General features: G+C 39.8%; 1 protein-coding gene across 3 annotated transcripts; it reads right to left on the reverse strand.

Annotated features, from left to right (window-relative positions):
• Window positions 1-2,568: 2,568 nt before the first annotated feature.
• LOC5510766 (fibropellin-1) lies at window positions 2,569-17,004 on the reverse strand. 3 transcript variants are annotated; one of them, XM_048730559.1, is made up of 14 exons: window positions 16,888-17,004; window positions 16,402-16,506; window positions 14,400-14,439; window positions 13,052-13,185; window positions 10,008-10,446; window positions 8,060-9,498; window positions 7,687-7,891; window positions 7,024-7,374; window positions 6,284-6,557; window positions 5,751-6,058; window positions 5,341-5,487; window positions 4,905-5,024; window positions 4,214-4,410; window positions 2,569-3,889 (listed from the first exon to the last, which is right to left on the reverse strand). In XM_048730559.1, the coding sequence occupies exons 2-14, from the start codon at window positions 16,459-16,461 to the stop codon at window positions 3,551-3,553; spliced, it is 4,053 nt and encodes a 1,350-aa protein (XP_048586516.1). In that variant the 5' UTR covers window positions 16,462-16,506; window positions 16,888-17,004; the 3' UTR covers window positions 2,569-3,550. The 3 variants fall into 3 exon arrangements, with proteins under 3 accessions (XP_048586516.1, XP_032235843.1, XP_048586517.1); XM_032379952.2 differs by having other exon boundaries at window positions 16,383-16,506; XM_048730560.1 differs by having other exon boundaries at window positions 6,284-6,443; window positions 16,383-16,506; window positions 16,888-16,998.
• Window positions 17,005-17,437: the final 433 nt, after the last annotated feature.

Here is a 17,437-nt window from a genome sequence, read left to right on the forward strand (position 1 = left end):
CTCCCTCACTAGTGTACTCCCTCACTAGTGTACTCCCTTACTAGTGTACTCCCTTACTAGTGTACTCCCTTACTAGAGTACTCCCTTACTAGTGTACTCCCTAACTAGAGTACTCCCTTACTAGTGTACTCCCTTACTAGTGTACTCCCTTACTAGTGTACCCCCCTTACTAGTGTACTCCCTTACTAGAGTACTCCCTTACTAGAGTACTCCCTTACTAGTGTACTCCCTAACTAAAGTACTCCCTTACTAGTGTACTCCCTTACTAGTGTACTCCCTTACTAGTGTACTCCCTTACTAGTGTACTCCCTTACTAGTGTACTCCCTTACTAGTGTACTCCCTTACTAGTGTACTCCCTTACTAGTGTACTCCCTTACTAGTGTACTCCCTTACTAGTGTACTCCCTTACTAGTGTACTCCCTTACTAGTGTACTCCCTTACTAGTGTACTCCCTTACTAGTGTACTCCCTTACTAGTGTACTCCCTAACTAGAGTACTCCCTTACTAGTGTACTCCCTTACTAGTGTACTCCCTTACTAGAGTACTCCCTTACTAGAGTACTCCCTTGCTAGTGTACTCCCTTACTAGAGTACTCCCTTACTAGTGTACTCCCTTACTAGAGTACTCCCTAAATAGTGTACTCCCTTACTAGTGTACTCCCTTGCTAGAGTACTCCCTTACTAGTGTACTCCCTTACTAGTGTACTCCCTTACTAGAGTACTCCCTTACTAGTATACTCCCTTACTAAAGTACTCCCTTACTAGTGTACTCCCTTACTAGAGTACTCCCTTACTAGTGTACTCCCTTACTAGTGTACTCCCTTGCTAGAGTACTCCCTTACTAGTGTACTCCCTTACTAGTGTACTCCCTTACTAGAGTACTCCCTTACTAGTGTAGTCCCTTACTAGTGTACTCCCTAACTAGAGTACTCCCTTACTAGTGTACTCCCTTACTAGTGTAGTCCCTTACTAGTGTACTCCCTTGCTAGAGTACTCCCTTACTAGTGTACTCCCTTACTAGTGTACTCCCTTACTAGAGTACTCCCTTGCTAGTGTACTCCCTTACTAGAGTACTCCCTTACTAGTGTACTCCCTTACTAGAGTACTCCCTTGCTAGTGTACTCCCTTACTAGAGTACTCCCTTACTAGTGTACTCCCTTACTAGAGTACTCCCTTACTAGTGTACTCCCTTACTAGTGTACTACCTTACTAGTGTACTCCCTAACTAGAGTACTCCCTTACTAGTGTACTCCCTTACTAGAGTACTCCCTTACTAGTGTACTCCCTTACTAGAGTACTCCCTTACTAGTGTACTCCCTTACTAGTGTACTACCTTACTAGTGTACTCCCTAACTAGAGTACTCCCTTACTAGTGTACTCCCTTACTAGAGTACTCCCTTACTAGTGTACTCCCTTACTAGAGTACTCCCTTACTAGTGTACTCCCTTACTAGAGTACTCCCTTACTAGAGTACTCCCTTACTAGTGTACTCCCTTACTAGTGTACTCCCTTACTAGTGTACTCCCTTACTAGTGTACTACCTTACTAGTGTACTCCCTAACTAGAGTACTCCCTTACTAGTGTACTCCCTTACTAGAGTACTCCCTTACTAGTGTACTCCCTTACTAGAGTACTCCCTTACTAGTGTACTCCCTTACTAGTGTACTCCCTTACTAGAGTACTCCCTTACTAGTGTACTCCCTTACTAGTGTACTCCCTTACTAGTGTACTCCCTTACTAGTGTACTCCCTTGCTAGAGTACTCCCTTACTAGTGTACTCCCTTACTAGTGTACTCCCTTACTAGTGTACTCCCTTACTAGTGTACTCCCTTACTAGTGTACTCCCTTACTAGTGTACTCCCTTACTAGTGTACTCCCTTACTAGAGTACTCCCTAAATAGTGTACTCCCTTACTAGAGTACTTCCTTACTAATGGGTCTAGTAGACTGCATTTTTGTTAACAACCGAGATTTGTATATAAACTGCACTGGGACCCCTTTTTATACCGGGAGTGGCCTGTTATTCACTATGTGTTTTTCCCTGTACACATGGTCAGGGTTGCCTTTTAAAGCTGCCCAGGCTGAGTGCTACTCTTGCTAATACTCTCCACTATACGTTCTTCCTTATCCGCGAGGGTTTCAAGACTTGTCACACGAAGCCGGTTTATAAAAGGGCGGATCTAGGAACCCTGGCTAATACTCAAGGTTGAGCATACACGACTTGGTCTTCGGGACTAGAACGAACTACATGGAGTTTTGCCCACGAAGGCCTAATATCTAAAACAAACACCGTGAGAATCGCACGTGTAACTGACAATTTTTTAAAAATTTTACTTATATAAAAAGCGATATTCTTGTGATTTTCTCTTAAAAAAGAAAGACATGCCTTTATGGCCCCGACTCCATGTAGTTCGTCACCAGTCCCTGAGGGATGCCGTCATGTTTTGTGTTTTCAGATTTTCTTAGTATTTCTAAAGGAAAATATACGAGCATAGAGGCTACTTACATCCGTCTACTCAAACTTTAACATTTTTTGGTCCCATGATACGACAATCCTCGAAACAAACAATTTGTGTAGCATGCATTTATTCCATAACTTGCTGATTCTCTGGTCTATAAATATATTTACACAATATATAACATTGATACATCAAACTTAGTTAGATCATCTCCATGTTATTACAAATATAAAACTACCATAAACTACCAAATACCAAATAAATACTAGATTTCAATTGGCATGATAGGGCACCAATCATAATTCCCGAGTGGGAATACATAATAAAACAACTTTCGCGCCATGTGCCTATGGTACGTTTTGATGTACAAAGACGAAGGTTTCTACGCACTGGCATTTTATGGCATCTTAAATGATGTGTAAAATATAAAAGATTGTTTTCTAGCAAAAGTGATTCTACTAACATAGATGTTTTATTTGATAAATAAATGTTTTTTTTATGATATTGCTATTGATATTACTTGAAAGAAGAGCTTTAAAAGAAACGTTTAAGTTTAAATCTAAGGTGTAATAAAGTGTATTATACTAAAGTCTGTTTGATGGGTTTATGAAAACCACTCTATCAAATTAAATTTAGTAGCGTGATACCCTAATTCAATTTATTATGCGACCTTGCTATATGCTTACTACCCCCATCCTCATGTTAGTTCACCCACGATGATAATAGCACATACATATGTCCAATACACCAACAAAACCAGTGATTTTGAAGAATTCTCCAGTGGTACAAGTGGTGGAACAATGGCTCACCACTTGTACCAGTGGTGTTGTGGAGTTGGACACACTTTGGGTACCCTGTGTTAAGATGGGTTGGCTGCTTTGGGCATCCTGTGATAGAGGAAGAGAAACACTCTACCAGAGATACAAGCAGGCGTATACGTATAACCCGTGTAATGAAAGCTTCAATAATTTCCTTTGCGAAATAGAAATAAGTGACAGATCAATGCTAACTTGTCATCAGGGAACACCGCATTAAATGGAACACTTCCATGGGTGTGCATTCCATTATTCGCTCTACACAAATAGATACCGTCTACAAATAAGTATCCAAAAATTCCTTAGAGTCACATGACCGCGCGGTGTCAGGAGCATCATGGGATAGCGCGACATTATCTAAGGATCCCGGCGAATCTTGGGATATCTGTTCGAGCTTACGCCACGTTCGCGGTGTATCTCGGGATAGGTCGTCTACGGTGCAAAGACTACTAGCCTCGATTGCAGCCAGATCGCGGGGGTCTGGTGCTGAGAATGTGCGGTTTCTCTTGTGTTGTATCGCAGCAAGTTCGCGTTCGATATGGAGTCCAAGGGCTTCGAGTGCATCGAGCTCCTTCAAACAGTCCGGGCTGACTGGAGTAATCACTTCCTCACAGGGCTGAATGAATAAGCACAGTCAGTCGAGCAACAGTTAAATACCTCAGAAAATGCCACTTACACAGATTTACGATCTAACGATTGATTTTGAAATTCAGTGACCATATTTTATGGTTGTGCTTTACCTGGTAGATTTGGTCCGTTTTTCAGTATAAGGTTCAGGGACCATATCCTTATGGTAGATTGGATTTTCAAAGGTCCATTCCTCTGGATAAGGTTCAGGAACCATATTCTCATGGATGTTTTATTACCTGATAGATTTGGTTCTCAAAGGTCCGTTCTTCTGGATAAGGTCCAGGAACCATATCCTTATGGTGTTATTTACCTGGTAGATTGGGTTCTCAAAGGTCCGTTCGTCCGGATAAGGTTCAGGGACCATATCCTCGTGGTTCTCTGTCAACTTCATGCGGTTGTTGGTCAGATGGAAGAGGTCGCATTTGAGAGCCAAGATGATAACTAGACCCAGAACCACAAGACAGCTCAGAGTAATGGAAACAGGGATCCAGTAGCTTTTAGAGTCCGCTAGAAGCAAAAGAAAAACGAAGTGATCACCCGCAACACAAGGAACGTCAAAGGGATGGAGAATGAAGGGGTAAGAAAGAGCAGGGGAGGATGAAAAAGGGGGAGGGATGTATAAGGTGTACAAGGAAAGGTAATGCAAAGGAATGAAGGGGTATGGGAGGGTGAGAAGGGAGGAAAATGAGAAGAAGTAGGGTGTAGAGAAGAGGTGATGTGGAAGATAAGGAGAGCGAATGTAAAGGCTAAAGAAAGAGGAAGAGAGCATAGAGGAGGGGAAGGATAGAGAGAAGGGAAGGGGGAGGGATAGAGAGGGTGTGGGAGGTTGAGGGCAAGGAGGTAGGGTCGTTATGGATAAGGGGAAGATAAAGAGAAGGCAAGAGGAGGGGGGAATGGATTAGTAGGGTGTGAGAGAAAAGGGCAGGGGGAGGAGAGGGGGAGGAAGATAGAAGCATTGCGAACCAAACGTTGTTTGGCTGTAACGAGGTCTGTAAACTTACCATCTCTTTGGCGTTTGGCTGAGGTGGTGGATTTAGATGATTGGCATGTAAAAGTGTCAATGCCGTCGACGCACGTGACGTTTATCCCAACACATGGATCAGAGCTACAATCGTCAATGTCTGCAAAATAACGCATACACCTAGCTTAATTTATGAGCATTATACTGTTGTAATATAATTTCGTATAATTGAAACTTACGAGCCGGATTTGCATTAAAAGAAAACAGAAATAATTCAAATAAAAAACTATTTAATTCCAGAAAATAAGAAGGATATGTTTGTCCCACCATTTTTTTTTGTTTGATACTCCCTAACAGCCTAAATAAAAGGGGAGATGTTATTGTTTTGATTTGCCGAGGTGGTCCAACCGGTGAATTAAACATTAGTTTATCATGACCACAACAGAAATAAGCCTTAGCCTATTTGATATGTCTACCTGTTTGACACAGCAAACCAGTAAATCCCGGCTGACAAACACACAGGAAGCCCGTGGGCTTGCTGACGCATGTGCCATGGTCGCCACAGATGCGTGATGGGAAGGTAAGGTTTGTGTCTGCGACCCGCACTATGCAGTGGTTGAACTCTACAACAACAAGAAATAAATCAAGAAGAATTCCAATGGGGAGGAGAGAAAGTTCATAGTTTCTGGATAAGAGTAACTATCCATGGAGGCTGCTGGTGCTGGTTTCTAACTTTGATTTTTTTTTTACTTTTAATCCTCGGCAAAATGATGCTGTCGTGCATGTTACGGATGGAAAAGAGCGGTCATCTTGCTACTGAAGTGTATTTGTTATTTCCCTTGAGTTCTTTGGAGAAACTAGAAAAAAACGCGTGAATCAGACTGACCTTTTTCACAATGGGTTCCAGTAAAGCCCATTGCGCATTTACAGAACACGACGCCATCATCATCCACGCACGTGGCGCCATTCTGACACGGCTGTGAGTGACATCTGTCAATCAATTCACAGTGCTTTCCATAGTATCCCTCAAGGCAGCTACACTTGTAGGCGTTGTCCGAGTCTACACATGTTGCGCCGTTGAGACAATGCGCATGCTCACAGTCGTCGATACTCCGCTGACACTGAGGGCTTGTAAAACTGCTAGCGCATAAACACTGGTAGCCTGATTGAGTCAAAACACACGATCCGTTGTTTCTAGAGAAAACAATGAGTGTAAACAAAACGTTACACGCGTGTGACAACCGTGATGATTCACGGTGAAGATGTAAACATGAAAGACGTCAACAAACTGGAAGACAACTTTTAAAAACAGACGCAACAATAAGGCCTCTAAAGACAGCGAATGAATTACATTTATTTCATGGGTAGCATGTAAGCTTCATTTGTAATAAAACAACCAAGGTATATGTTCCTCCTCACCTACAGGGCTTGGAATCACAAATACTGACGTCACAATGCCTTCCAGTGACTCCTGTCGGGCAGGAACAGCTGTAGCCTTTCAAGGGGTCCATGCGACACGTGGCGTTGTTTTGGCAGGGATGTGCCTCGCATAGGTCGATGGGCGTGGCACATGTCTCGCCTGTGAAGCCGGGGTAGCAGTGACATGTGAAATCTGCAACAAGGTCTTGACACGTGCCGTAGTTTTGACAGGGGGCGGGGTCACAGTCGTCAATATTCACCTCGCAAAACTGACCTTGGGAGGTAGGGGAGGTAGAAAAATATTTATACATGTAGTCAATCCGTCAAAAAAAGTAAGGCATGTTCAAACGCTGAATTCCACGTGAATAGAAATAGAAAGAAGTGTTAATGGGATTTTAAAGTTCTAACCTGTGTTAAGCTCCTATTGCATAAGTGGAGCATGCTGGGAATCGACAGAATATGAGAACGCCATACTGTATCGCATACTGTATGTAATTGTATTATCATCATCATCATCATCATCATCATCATCAACAAACATCGTCATCATTTTATTATTATTACTATCACTTTATCAAGAGGGCTTAAGGAAAAAAAAATTTGCTTCGACAGTCAATTTCCAAATAAACATCCATGCATTCTATAGTCATATGTATGCTTATATTGCATTGTAGATAATATACTATTTTGTTAAACTTGCTTGTAAAAAAGGTTTGGTCTATTTGCTGTTATTAATTTACCTGTGAATCCAACTGCGCATGTGCACGTGACACGGTTGCGCCCATCCACGCATGTGCCATTATTCAAGCACGGGTAACTACCACACTCATCCATTTCAATGGAGCAGTTTATTCCCGTAAAGCCAGGCATGCACAGACAGGTATAACCGCTGACAGCATCAACACACGTACCACCCTGCTTACAAGGCTGCGGGGTGCAATCGTCGACGTTTATTGCGCATGTCTGTCCCTGATAGCCCGCTGGACATGCACAGTGGAAGTCATTTATAAGGTCAGTACAGATAGCGTTGTTGAGACAGGGCGATGTTGCGCAGTCGTCAATGTTGGCTTCGCATCTTGTTCCAGTAAAACCTACCAAAACGAGAAAATATATGTATATATATAAACCCTATAAGCTAATCTAGGTTAATCTGCACCAAACATGGTACTCCGTAAGATTTGAAACGGCCCACTGGTTGGCTCTTTTAAGAGCTAATCAGAACTATCAAAATAATTCCTTGTGCAACATGGTCTTAGCCGAATCCTGCTACCTAGGGCGATAGGAATTAACTTTATGTTGGCAAACGAATATTAATTAAATTAATGGCAATCGTGGGAAGGAATAATAGTGTGGCTTTTATTTTCTTATAATAAGGGAAATGCGGTAACCTCTGTTATACGTACCTGGTTTACAGACGCAATCGTAACTCGCCACACGGTCCACACACGTCCCGTTGTTATCACATGGGTTAGTTGCACACTCATCAATATCTGTTTCACATTTACTTCCTTTGAATCCTGCAGGGCAGTGACACAGGTAGCCATTAACTAGATCTTGGCAACTTCCCCCGTGTCTACAGGGGGACGGGGAGCAATCATCAATGTTTACCTAGAGTCATAATGAAATAAAAGATTATGCCTTTTTGTAAAGTAAATGAAGTGAAATGTATTATACGGTAAAAACCCGCGACTATTTGTTGTACGATTTCGGTTTCAGTTTAGGTGTTTTGATTAATCCTGGGAGGGCAAATAACAAGAGAAAACAAATTATACTTACTTCGCAAGTGCGTCCAGTATACCCTACAGCGCAAGCACACGTGAAGTAATTCACATAATCAGTGCAGTTTCCATTGTGTAGACACGGCTTGTTGGCGCAGTCATCGATATTAATCTCGCAGCGATCACCGCCATATCCAGGGTGGCAAAGGCACTCAAAGTAATTTGTGTAATCCACGCACAATCCTCCGTTCACACACGGTGAAGAACTGCACTCATCAATGTCGCGTTCACATCTCGTGCCTGTGTAGCCCGAACGGCAAGTGCATCGGTAACCACTGACAACGTCCGTGCACTTGGCTTCGTTTAGACAAGGCGACGTAGCACACTCGTTTATGTCTACGGCGCATGTGCGGCCTTGGAAGCCCGCTGGGCAGTGGCAGCGGAAATCGTTGATAAGGTCCTCACAAGAAGCACCATTCGCACAAGGTGAATCCTCACATTCGTCCACGTTTACATCACACAGGGTACCCGTAAACCCTCTAGGGCAAATACATGTGTAGTTATTGGCACCATCCAGGCAGGTTGCATTGCCATAGCAACTGCTTGATTTACAGTAGTTAATTTTGCTCTCGCAGTCGTGTCCTGTGTAGCCCTTAGGGCATTCGCACGTGTAATATGTACTATTGTTAGAGAAACATGACCCGCCATTTCGACACAAATATGTGTCGCACACGGAACTATTACCTGCACAAGTTCTTTCTTGGCGATTATCTGGACAAACACATTTATAGTTATTTACTAAGTCCTCACACGTACCATTGTGGCATGGGTTAAAAAGACAATCGTCAATGTCTTTCTCACAGTTTAGGCCGGTGTATCCATCTATGCATAGACATGCATACCCATTTAAAAGGTTAAGACAAGTTCCACCGTACTGACATGGGTTGCTGGAACATTCATTAATATCAATATGACAATCTTTTCCCGTGTACCCCTGGAGACAGGAGCACTTGTAGTCATTAACCAAGTCTATACACGTTGACCCATGCTGGCACGGAGCATCAGCACAGTCATCAATATTTACGCTACAGTCTTTGCCAGAAAATCCTGTAGGGCAAGTGCAGTGAAAATCACTCACCAGATCAAGACACATTCCATTATTCAAGCATGGCCTTGAAAGACACTCATCAATATCAATATGACAATATTGACCGGTATACCCGGGTTGACAGATGCACTGGTATGAACTAACACCGTCCATGCATGCTGAACCATGCTGGCATGGGTTTGATTGGCACTCGTCAATGTCAACATCGCAGTGCCTCCCAGTAAACCCTGGCAGGCATGTGCATTGGTATGCATTGACCAGATCAATGCAAGTGCTGCCGTTTGCACAAGCTGCACCAATGCACTCATTTATATTTGTTTCACAGTTTTGGCCTTTAAAACCAGGTTGGCACTGACAACGGAATTCGTCCACCAAGTCTTCACAGGTTGCTTTGAAAAAAAGAGAGTAAGATTGATATAAAAAGTCTATTGCCTTAGATCATCGACATCAATACACTTTCTTTTTGTTTGAAGTGATTGCCCATAAAATACCATATTGTAAATTATATTTCATCCCATATATTGTAAAGCGCATTCCTATAATCTTGTCATGCTAGAAGGAGCTATAGAAATCTATAAATTACAGTGCCGTAGCAGGCCTCGAAATATTGAGAGGGCACAATACAGAAACATTAAGAAAATGTTTGGGAGCACAGTCATTTCCTTAAAATTTTTGAAAATATTGAGGGGGGAGGCACGTGCTCTCAGTGCTCCAACCACTGCTTTGGCCCTGAATTATTATTATTATTATTATTATTATTATTATTATTATTATTATTATTATTATTATTATTATTATTATTATTATTATTATTATTATTATTATTATTATCATCATCATTATTATTATAACATAACAGCATTACCTTTATGAAAAACAACTCCGTTTTCATACATACCTCCATTTTTGCAAGGGCTGGACGCACATTCATCAATGTTGACTTGGCAATTCTCTCCAGAGAACCCAGATGGGCAGATACATTTGTATTCTCCCAGGCCATCAGCACACACTCCGCCATTAACACACGGGCTGCTGCTGCACTCATTGACATCAACCTCACATGTAATCCCCGAGTAACCATGGCGACACAGACAGTTGAACCCACCCAAATAGTTTTGACAAGTGCCTTGATGCTTGCAGGGGGATGATTGACATTCATCAATGTCAGTATTACATGTTTGCCCAGTAATGCCTTGCGGGCATTGGCAACTGAAGTCATTAATAAGGTCTTGACAGGTTGCATTGTTTTGACATGGGTTGCTATGGCAATCATTGTAGTTTGTTTCACAAAGGATCCCATGAAAGCCTACCGGGCAAATGCACTTGAAGGAGTTTACCTAAAAGACAAGATATTATAATAGGTTTATATTTGTAAAAAAAATCACTTTATTTCAACAACATAATATAATGAAAATTATGAAAAGCAAAATCAGGTTAACAAAATTAATATTCTGATAAGTTTTAATTGGGTATTTTCTTTTATAAGAAGAAAAGGCAGGTAGGGGTCTCAAGATTTTGGACTCCTCCTTCTCTCCTGCAGATCTCCCGTTTTTAGAGATTTTTATCGCCAAAAATTCGGATCAGTTCACCGTCCTGAGCCATCGTAAACGATTTCTGCTATTAATCCCGTTTAGACATCGGCGATCTCTTCTCGCCCTCCCACACACAGAATGAAAAATAAATAGAAGTTTGAGTAAAAAGGGGGGACCATAAAAACATGTGTAAGAACAAAACACTATAAGTTCTTGAACAGATGCCTCAGTCTTAAATTTTGTAAAAACGTAATCAGTATAATAGATTATTAATAATGTTGTGCGCGGGTTCGTTTATCAATACTTCTACACAAAAGTACTTCACAATTGATTGAAAAAAGGAGAGATGGTGCTTTTCGTAGTATTACACTAAGACTGTGAACATAAGGTGGGAATCCGAAACAATTACGTGCGAGCTCCATTTTTATTTCCATAACATCGCAAGAAGAAGAACTAATCTAAAAACACCGTAAATCACATTAGCAGCGTACAGTATCCAATAAGCTACACGCACCCTATAGAATAGAAGAAGGCCCAAAGAAAAAGGCTGTCACACTAACACTGTTTTATTATCAAATAAGTATACATAATGAAATAATCTTTAATAATCAGATCCTTATCATGGCGTAATGTCTCGTGATTGAGGTCTGCCGTCCGAGGCAATCGAGTGAGTCGACGAGGTCCTCTTCGGCTCTCTCTTCGAGCTTCCGCTTTCGCACTATTTCCTCTAATTATATATTTTCAGATAATAATTGTGGATTAAGAAAAAAGAAAAATAATTTTTGAAGTTTTAGAGTCATCAAATTATACTGCCTGGATATGATAAAAAATATTTTAAGATTTTCAGATACATTTCAAATGCCATATCATAGCAGTACTTTGGCCAAGAGTGCAATAAGTGCGAACTTTCCAGGTCAGGGGAGGGGAAGGGTACTCTCCATGAAGGTGGTCAGGGGTGGTTGTCCTACAGTTAAGACCTGTGTGTAAGAACCTATAATTTTCCGAGTCTAGCAAAGCAGGTTCTTATCAGGTTTCTCTTGCATAATCAACGATCCATTATTACAATGGTGAGACTAAACACACAACCACTTTGCTACAGAGATATACTACTTCTACTGTATGTATGAATAATTGTGGAGCTATTATTAAAAAAGAGCAAAAATAAAGCTGAATATAAGGGTTCCCATCCAAGATGAGAATCAATGAAAATGTCGAGGTATTTAATATTATTTTTCTTCTATTTTACTGTTGGTTATGTTTACTTTGACTTTTTTCCTTGGGGATGAAACGATAATACAATTTTTTTCTTAAAATTAATAAATAGTTTGTTTACATTACTTTAATAAGTTCAGCCTTAACAGTTGATTCTAAGTCATTTTGGTCTTTGTTGATGATATCGTTTATATAAAGGAGGGAGTGTAAAACAGCCAGTGTTGAGCTTTGGGTTCAGTATGTAAGACTTAGTGCTGCCTATTTTAACAAACTACTTTCTTCTATCTAAATAACTTGTGAAACCATTCGAGTGGGCGCACTCGCCGCATTCCACCGTGCACTGGTGGCTAAGCGAACGGGAACGCCGTCAGGTACTTTCTCCGGATCCCTTTCTCCTTTCTCTTAGCTAAATCCGCTATAACAATTTCACACAAATTCGAAAGTCGTGAAGCCGGATTAATACAAAATCGTGAACGATTTCGAAATCGTGAAGGATTTTAAAAATCGTGAAGGATTTTAGAAATCGTGAACGATTTTTGAAATCGTTCACGATGTCCCAGGACGGTGAACTGATCCAAAAATTCTTCTTTAGAAAATCAAAATTTTGCCTTATTTCTATTAAAATAATTAAACAATTATTCCCTCGCATAGTGCAATTTGTGCATGACGGCTTTTTGTAAGACAAACTCCTGCGAGGGTATACCCACCCTTTTGGAAAAAATGAGTATTATGTTAATTATTGAATTCCCACTTGTTATACTGGTGCTGAAGGCATAAAATAGCTAGGCTCCAAATCAAGTACCCCCTTGAGTGTATTGTCAGTAAGCATTGTAAGCACTGTCACTGGGGGTGGTCACTGCCAGAGGGTTTACTTCGTCCCCAGTGGTTCTTTTACGTCCCTTCGGTTCAGGATAGTGCAGGCTTGGAGAGACAGGACCTCTGGTTTAGTGTCCTTATCCGAGAAGACTGGGAACACCGGAGAATAACTTGTGACATAAATTTTAATCAAGTCAGGAACCCTGTAAAATCCCCAGTTTGAGTCAGAAACCTGGGTCACAACCTGAGAGGCAGACGCGCTTACATACTAGGCCACCTGTGCTACCCACTGCTCCCCCCCAAAAACAAATTCTCAAACATTAAGATTTCCTGGGGTTGACAGGTTTGTAACCTGGTCAATATATACATGACTTGTGCATACCTGGTCAATACAGGTGGCTCCATTATGGCACTGCACAAGTTTACATTCATCTACATCGGTCTCACATGACTGACCAGTAAATCCAGGCAGACAGGAACACAGGAGGGAATTTGATCCCTCACTACATGTGCCACCTGAAGGAAAAAATGATCAAACATAAAGAGAAGGCTTAGGCAGGTAGTGGTTCATACCTCTATTAAGCTGCCACCCTTTAGATCAAGACAAATGGCCACTTTATGGAGGTTTGTTGCTTATAGCCTTTAAAATATGAATCAATACAAAAGGCCAAAATAGTCTCTGCCCTGAAGAAGTTTTATTAAAGATGAAAATTTGGCCAAGTTTTTGGTGTATTGCCAATATAGCCTTTAAGTATTCTTTTTGTATATTTGTATATGTAGTGGCAGCTTAACAAATGTTCCCTGTACTGTTTAATTAGCTAAAGAAATGTTCATCATCATTCAAATTTGCATAGACAGCGTAGCCCCACACCACCCTAGACCTCTCTTTGTCCCTTCTCCATCCCTCTTCTAGATCGACGGATCGCAAACGTCAACAGTCTGCATGTACTCCCGCTGTACAAGTTACGTTTAAAACAACAACTCACAATTTAGAAGTGAGGAAACTATAACAAAAACAAGTCGGGTCTCGGGTGGTGTGGGGCTAAGCTGTCTATGCAAATTACATTCCAAGGATGCCATTTGACCAGTTTCTAAGTCCCAATCATCGATGGAAAGCTAAAATTGACATTCAAAGAATTATTTCTCACAGGTTTTTATGATTGCTTAAAAACTCGATTCAGGGATAGTTACATCCCTCTCCCATCCTGTACGGGTGTCAGTGATTTCGTACTGCTTAAAATCTGGCAGAAAATCCTGCTGAAGCTGAGGTAGTCAGAATTAAGTTGCAAACCTTGTCTCATTAACATACTTAGTATCGACTCAAAATCTTAGACAAACTTATATCAATCTAAACTCGAAAAATTGAGCTTCTTGGGAAGAAAAAAACACCACAAACAGATACATTCACATCCCAACTAAGTTTATTTTATGAATAAGAGCATGAAGAAATGATTCATAGATGTTTATTTGCGTGAATTCGTATGTCCTTAGAAATGCTTTACTGTCGCAGATAGGAAGCCTGTGTTCAAATGGTCTAAGAAATATGCAATATAATAAGACCTCCTTTTTGCTTATAAGTGAAAGTACTCATCTCAATAAATTAAAAAAAAACATTATATGTGGCAGAATAAAATATATAATCACATCTTATTTCGTATCTGAGTAATAAGAAGCATAACAAAACTAGATAAAAAAAGTGTTACAAAAATTAAGGTACCTAAGACACTTACCATTCAGGCAAGAGTCATGTTGACAAAACCTTCCACTAGCCTGAAAAGCAACAACAAAGACATGAATATTATTAATGATTGCTTCTTTAAGACACTAATAAAAACCTTCAAGTTATTAAAGTATGCATTCAATCCTTGAAGATGACTGAAGATGGAGTACTCCTTAAAAGATAAAAAAAGTCAGCATATGGGGCTCACCTATGCTAAAATGGGTCAGATTCTCGTTCAAGACATGGATAGTCGGTTTCTCGACCCTGAATTTGACTTGTTGAATGTATGTGTACATACAAGAAGCTTGGGTTCTTCAGTGCCAAGATGATGGGACATACTTTAATACTACGTAACAGTATATTAAATTTGAAGCGCTTAGAAAATGGTTTTAACTGCATAAGTGCTATATAATGCTATCTTTTTTTGTAACTATAAGATTAAGACACATTCTCACACACAATAGAGACCAAACCCGGGGGGGGGGGGGTTTACTCTCTTATATGGGCTATACGGGGACATGCCGCTGGACAGGGTATGGTTTTTTGCCTCTCTGTTCTAAACAGGGTATCACTTCAGGCCTCTCTGTCCTGAACATGGTATATATTTCAGGCCTCTCTGTCCTGAACAGGGTACATAATTTTAAGTAAGGCTGTCCTAAACAGGGTATCTATTTGGGATTTGGTTGCCTTGCTAAAACTCGTAACAGCTGATCCTGCTGCCGATCTGATTGCCTTGCTTGCTCTCACATGCTAACCAGGTGCTTGGTTCTGCGATCAATTTTGTGAGTTTTGGAGTTTAATGCTTGGTGAAACGTGTCTTATGGATGTGTTTTTACCCAATAAAAATGTTATAAATCAATGAAGTGTGTCATTTTTATTTGTCCTAAACAGCGTCCATAAATTGAGGGTGTTGTCCTAAACAGGGTCCTAAAATCAAGATGTTGTCCTAAACAGTGTATGGTTTTTCAGAATTTTTGTCCTAAACAGGGTAAGGTTTCAAAACCCGCAGCAGCACCCCTATACCCAAACATAGGTTGAGTACCCCCCCTGGGACCAAACATATTGATTTAGATGTCACTATTGATGGATTAATTCCCTTTTGAGACTTGAGCAGAATTTTCAGGTCACCATTAACTCAAATACATGATCAAATTTAAAATACAAAGTAAAATATCAAGTTGCTACCCCTTCCAATTGAATTGTCCTGGTTAAACCAGGTTCTTTCAAGTACCCCAATATTCATTACAGGGAGGTTGTTATTTTTCATGTTGTATATAACAAAAATATGCAATGTCATTGTGAAATTTCTACATTATTATTTTAATACTTTTTTTAAAAAAAGGCAGGTATTCTTGTATAGAACTCAGGATCAAGTATCTTTGCGGTGCTTAGTTTGTATTCTTGGTATTTTAATGGTAACTATAACAATTTGGGAAGTGTCAGACCCTTGGCTATCCTTTTGGCAAAGTACTTACAGAACAGTACCCTGCAGAACCTCTCAAATTATCAAGAATCATACTGTCAGATTCGCAAAAAAGCAAGGGAGGATAGAGGCTCTGGTATCCAGGGTACCTGAATTAGTGTCTCCTGGCTCTATACATACATACATATTTATTTATTTATTTATTATTATTATTATTATTATTATTATTATTATTATTATTATTATTATTATTATTATTATTATTACTATTATTATTACTATTATTATTATTATTATTATTATTATTATTATTATTATTATTATTATTATTATTATTATTATTATTATTATTTTATTTTTACTAGGGGGGTGATTATAAGCTTAGTGTGATTCAGTTTCAAAAATGATGGCTGTTATGTGTAATTATCCTGTAGCCCCCCATCCTACTTTTTCAAAGGGTTAGGATTTTTCCAGTTGTCCAGATAAAGAATCCTATTCTTGAAAAGCAGTGTGGAACAGCACCATACAAAATAACGTGGGTTTGTTAAGCGATAAGCGTGTGCATTCTACCATAGATGTCAAGGCACACCAAATCAGAATGCTGTGGAAAGGAATTAGCTTTTTCGTCCGATCCATCACAATTTATCATCTGCCAGCCATCGGACCATCTTCTACTTCGATTCGGGACGTTTCGCTAAATTATGACAAAAACAATAATCTATTAAAAGAAACCAGGGTAATAAATTTACCTTTCGATATTTAAAAAGTTTGGAACGTGTCAAAATTTCAAATAAACCGCCAAGAATAAGTAACTTAACTTTTGTACACCGTGATTGCTTGCTTTATTCGTTGTTTTGAAAAATCTCGTACTACATAGTTAACATCAAGAAATACAAAAAAGCCAATAACTTATCCGTACTGTTTATCTCGAGAGTAAATATAAGTAAGTAAGTATAAGTTAGTTATAAACTATAAGTGATGTTCAAAGTAAACACGTTCGTTCGAAATCACGGAATTTGTTCCAATAAATCACTTATTCAATGCGTGATTACTAGTAAATTCAAGCACAACCCACCTTGAAAGTGGCCACAATTAGTAATCTCAAATATTATATCGTTCAGACGAAGGAATTCAAGAACTAGCAAAAAAACTGATACGATGTTAGAAAACTTTCCCAATTTTGACAACTGAGGGACGCGGTGCTCTTAACAACGAACGGACGGGGGTCTAAGTTCTAGGGGGAGAGGACATAGCAAAAAATGGCAAGTTTTCCCAAAATAAGGTCTGGTTAACTTCGGTAAGCTTGAATTTTTGCATAGAGGTTCCTAATGTTATGTTAACCAACCTATCAAAAAGTGTTTTTTTTACAAATGGATTTGTCTTCGAGATATGAGGCTTAAAGTGCAATTTTCAAATGTTCAAATTATGAATTCTCCTCGTTTTTAGGGAGAAGTCGGGCTCTGATCAGAAATTAAGCCACCTTTGCTCGCTAATATGTAAATTTCATATCTTCTAAATTTCGTTAAAATTTGGAATTAAGCTTTTGGCCAGAGGAACTCCTTGTATGAGGAATCTTAAGCTTATATATTGAAAATTCAGCAATTAATTAAAACAGCAATGTAAAA

The sequence above is a fragment of the Nematostella vectensis genome, chromosome 7 (assembly GCF_932526225.1).
Source record: "Nematostella vectensis chromosome 7, jaNemVect1.1, whole genome shotgun sequence".
Lineage (NCBI taxonomy): Eukaryota > Metazoa > Cnidaria > Anthozoa > Actiniaria > Edwardsiidae > Nematostella > Nematostella vectensis.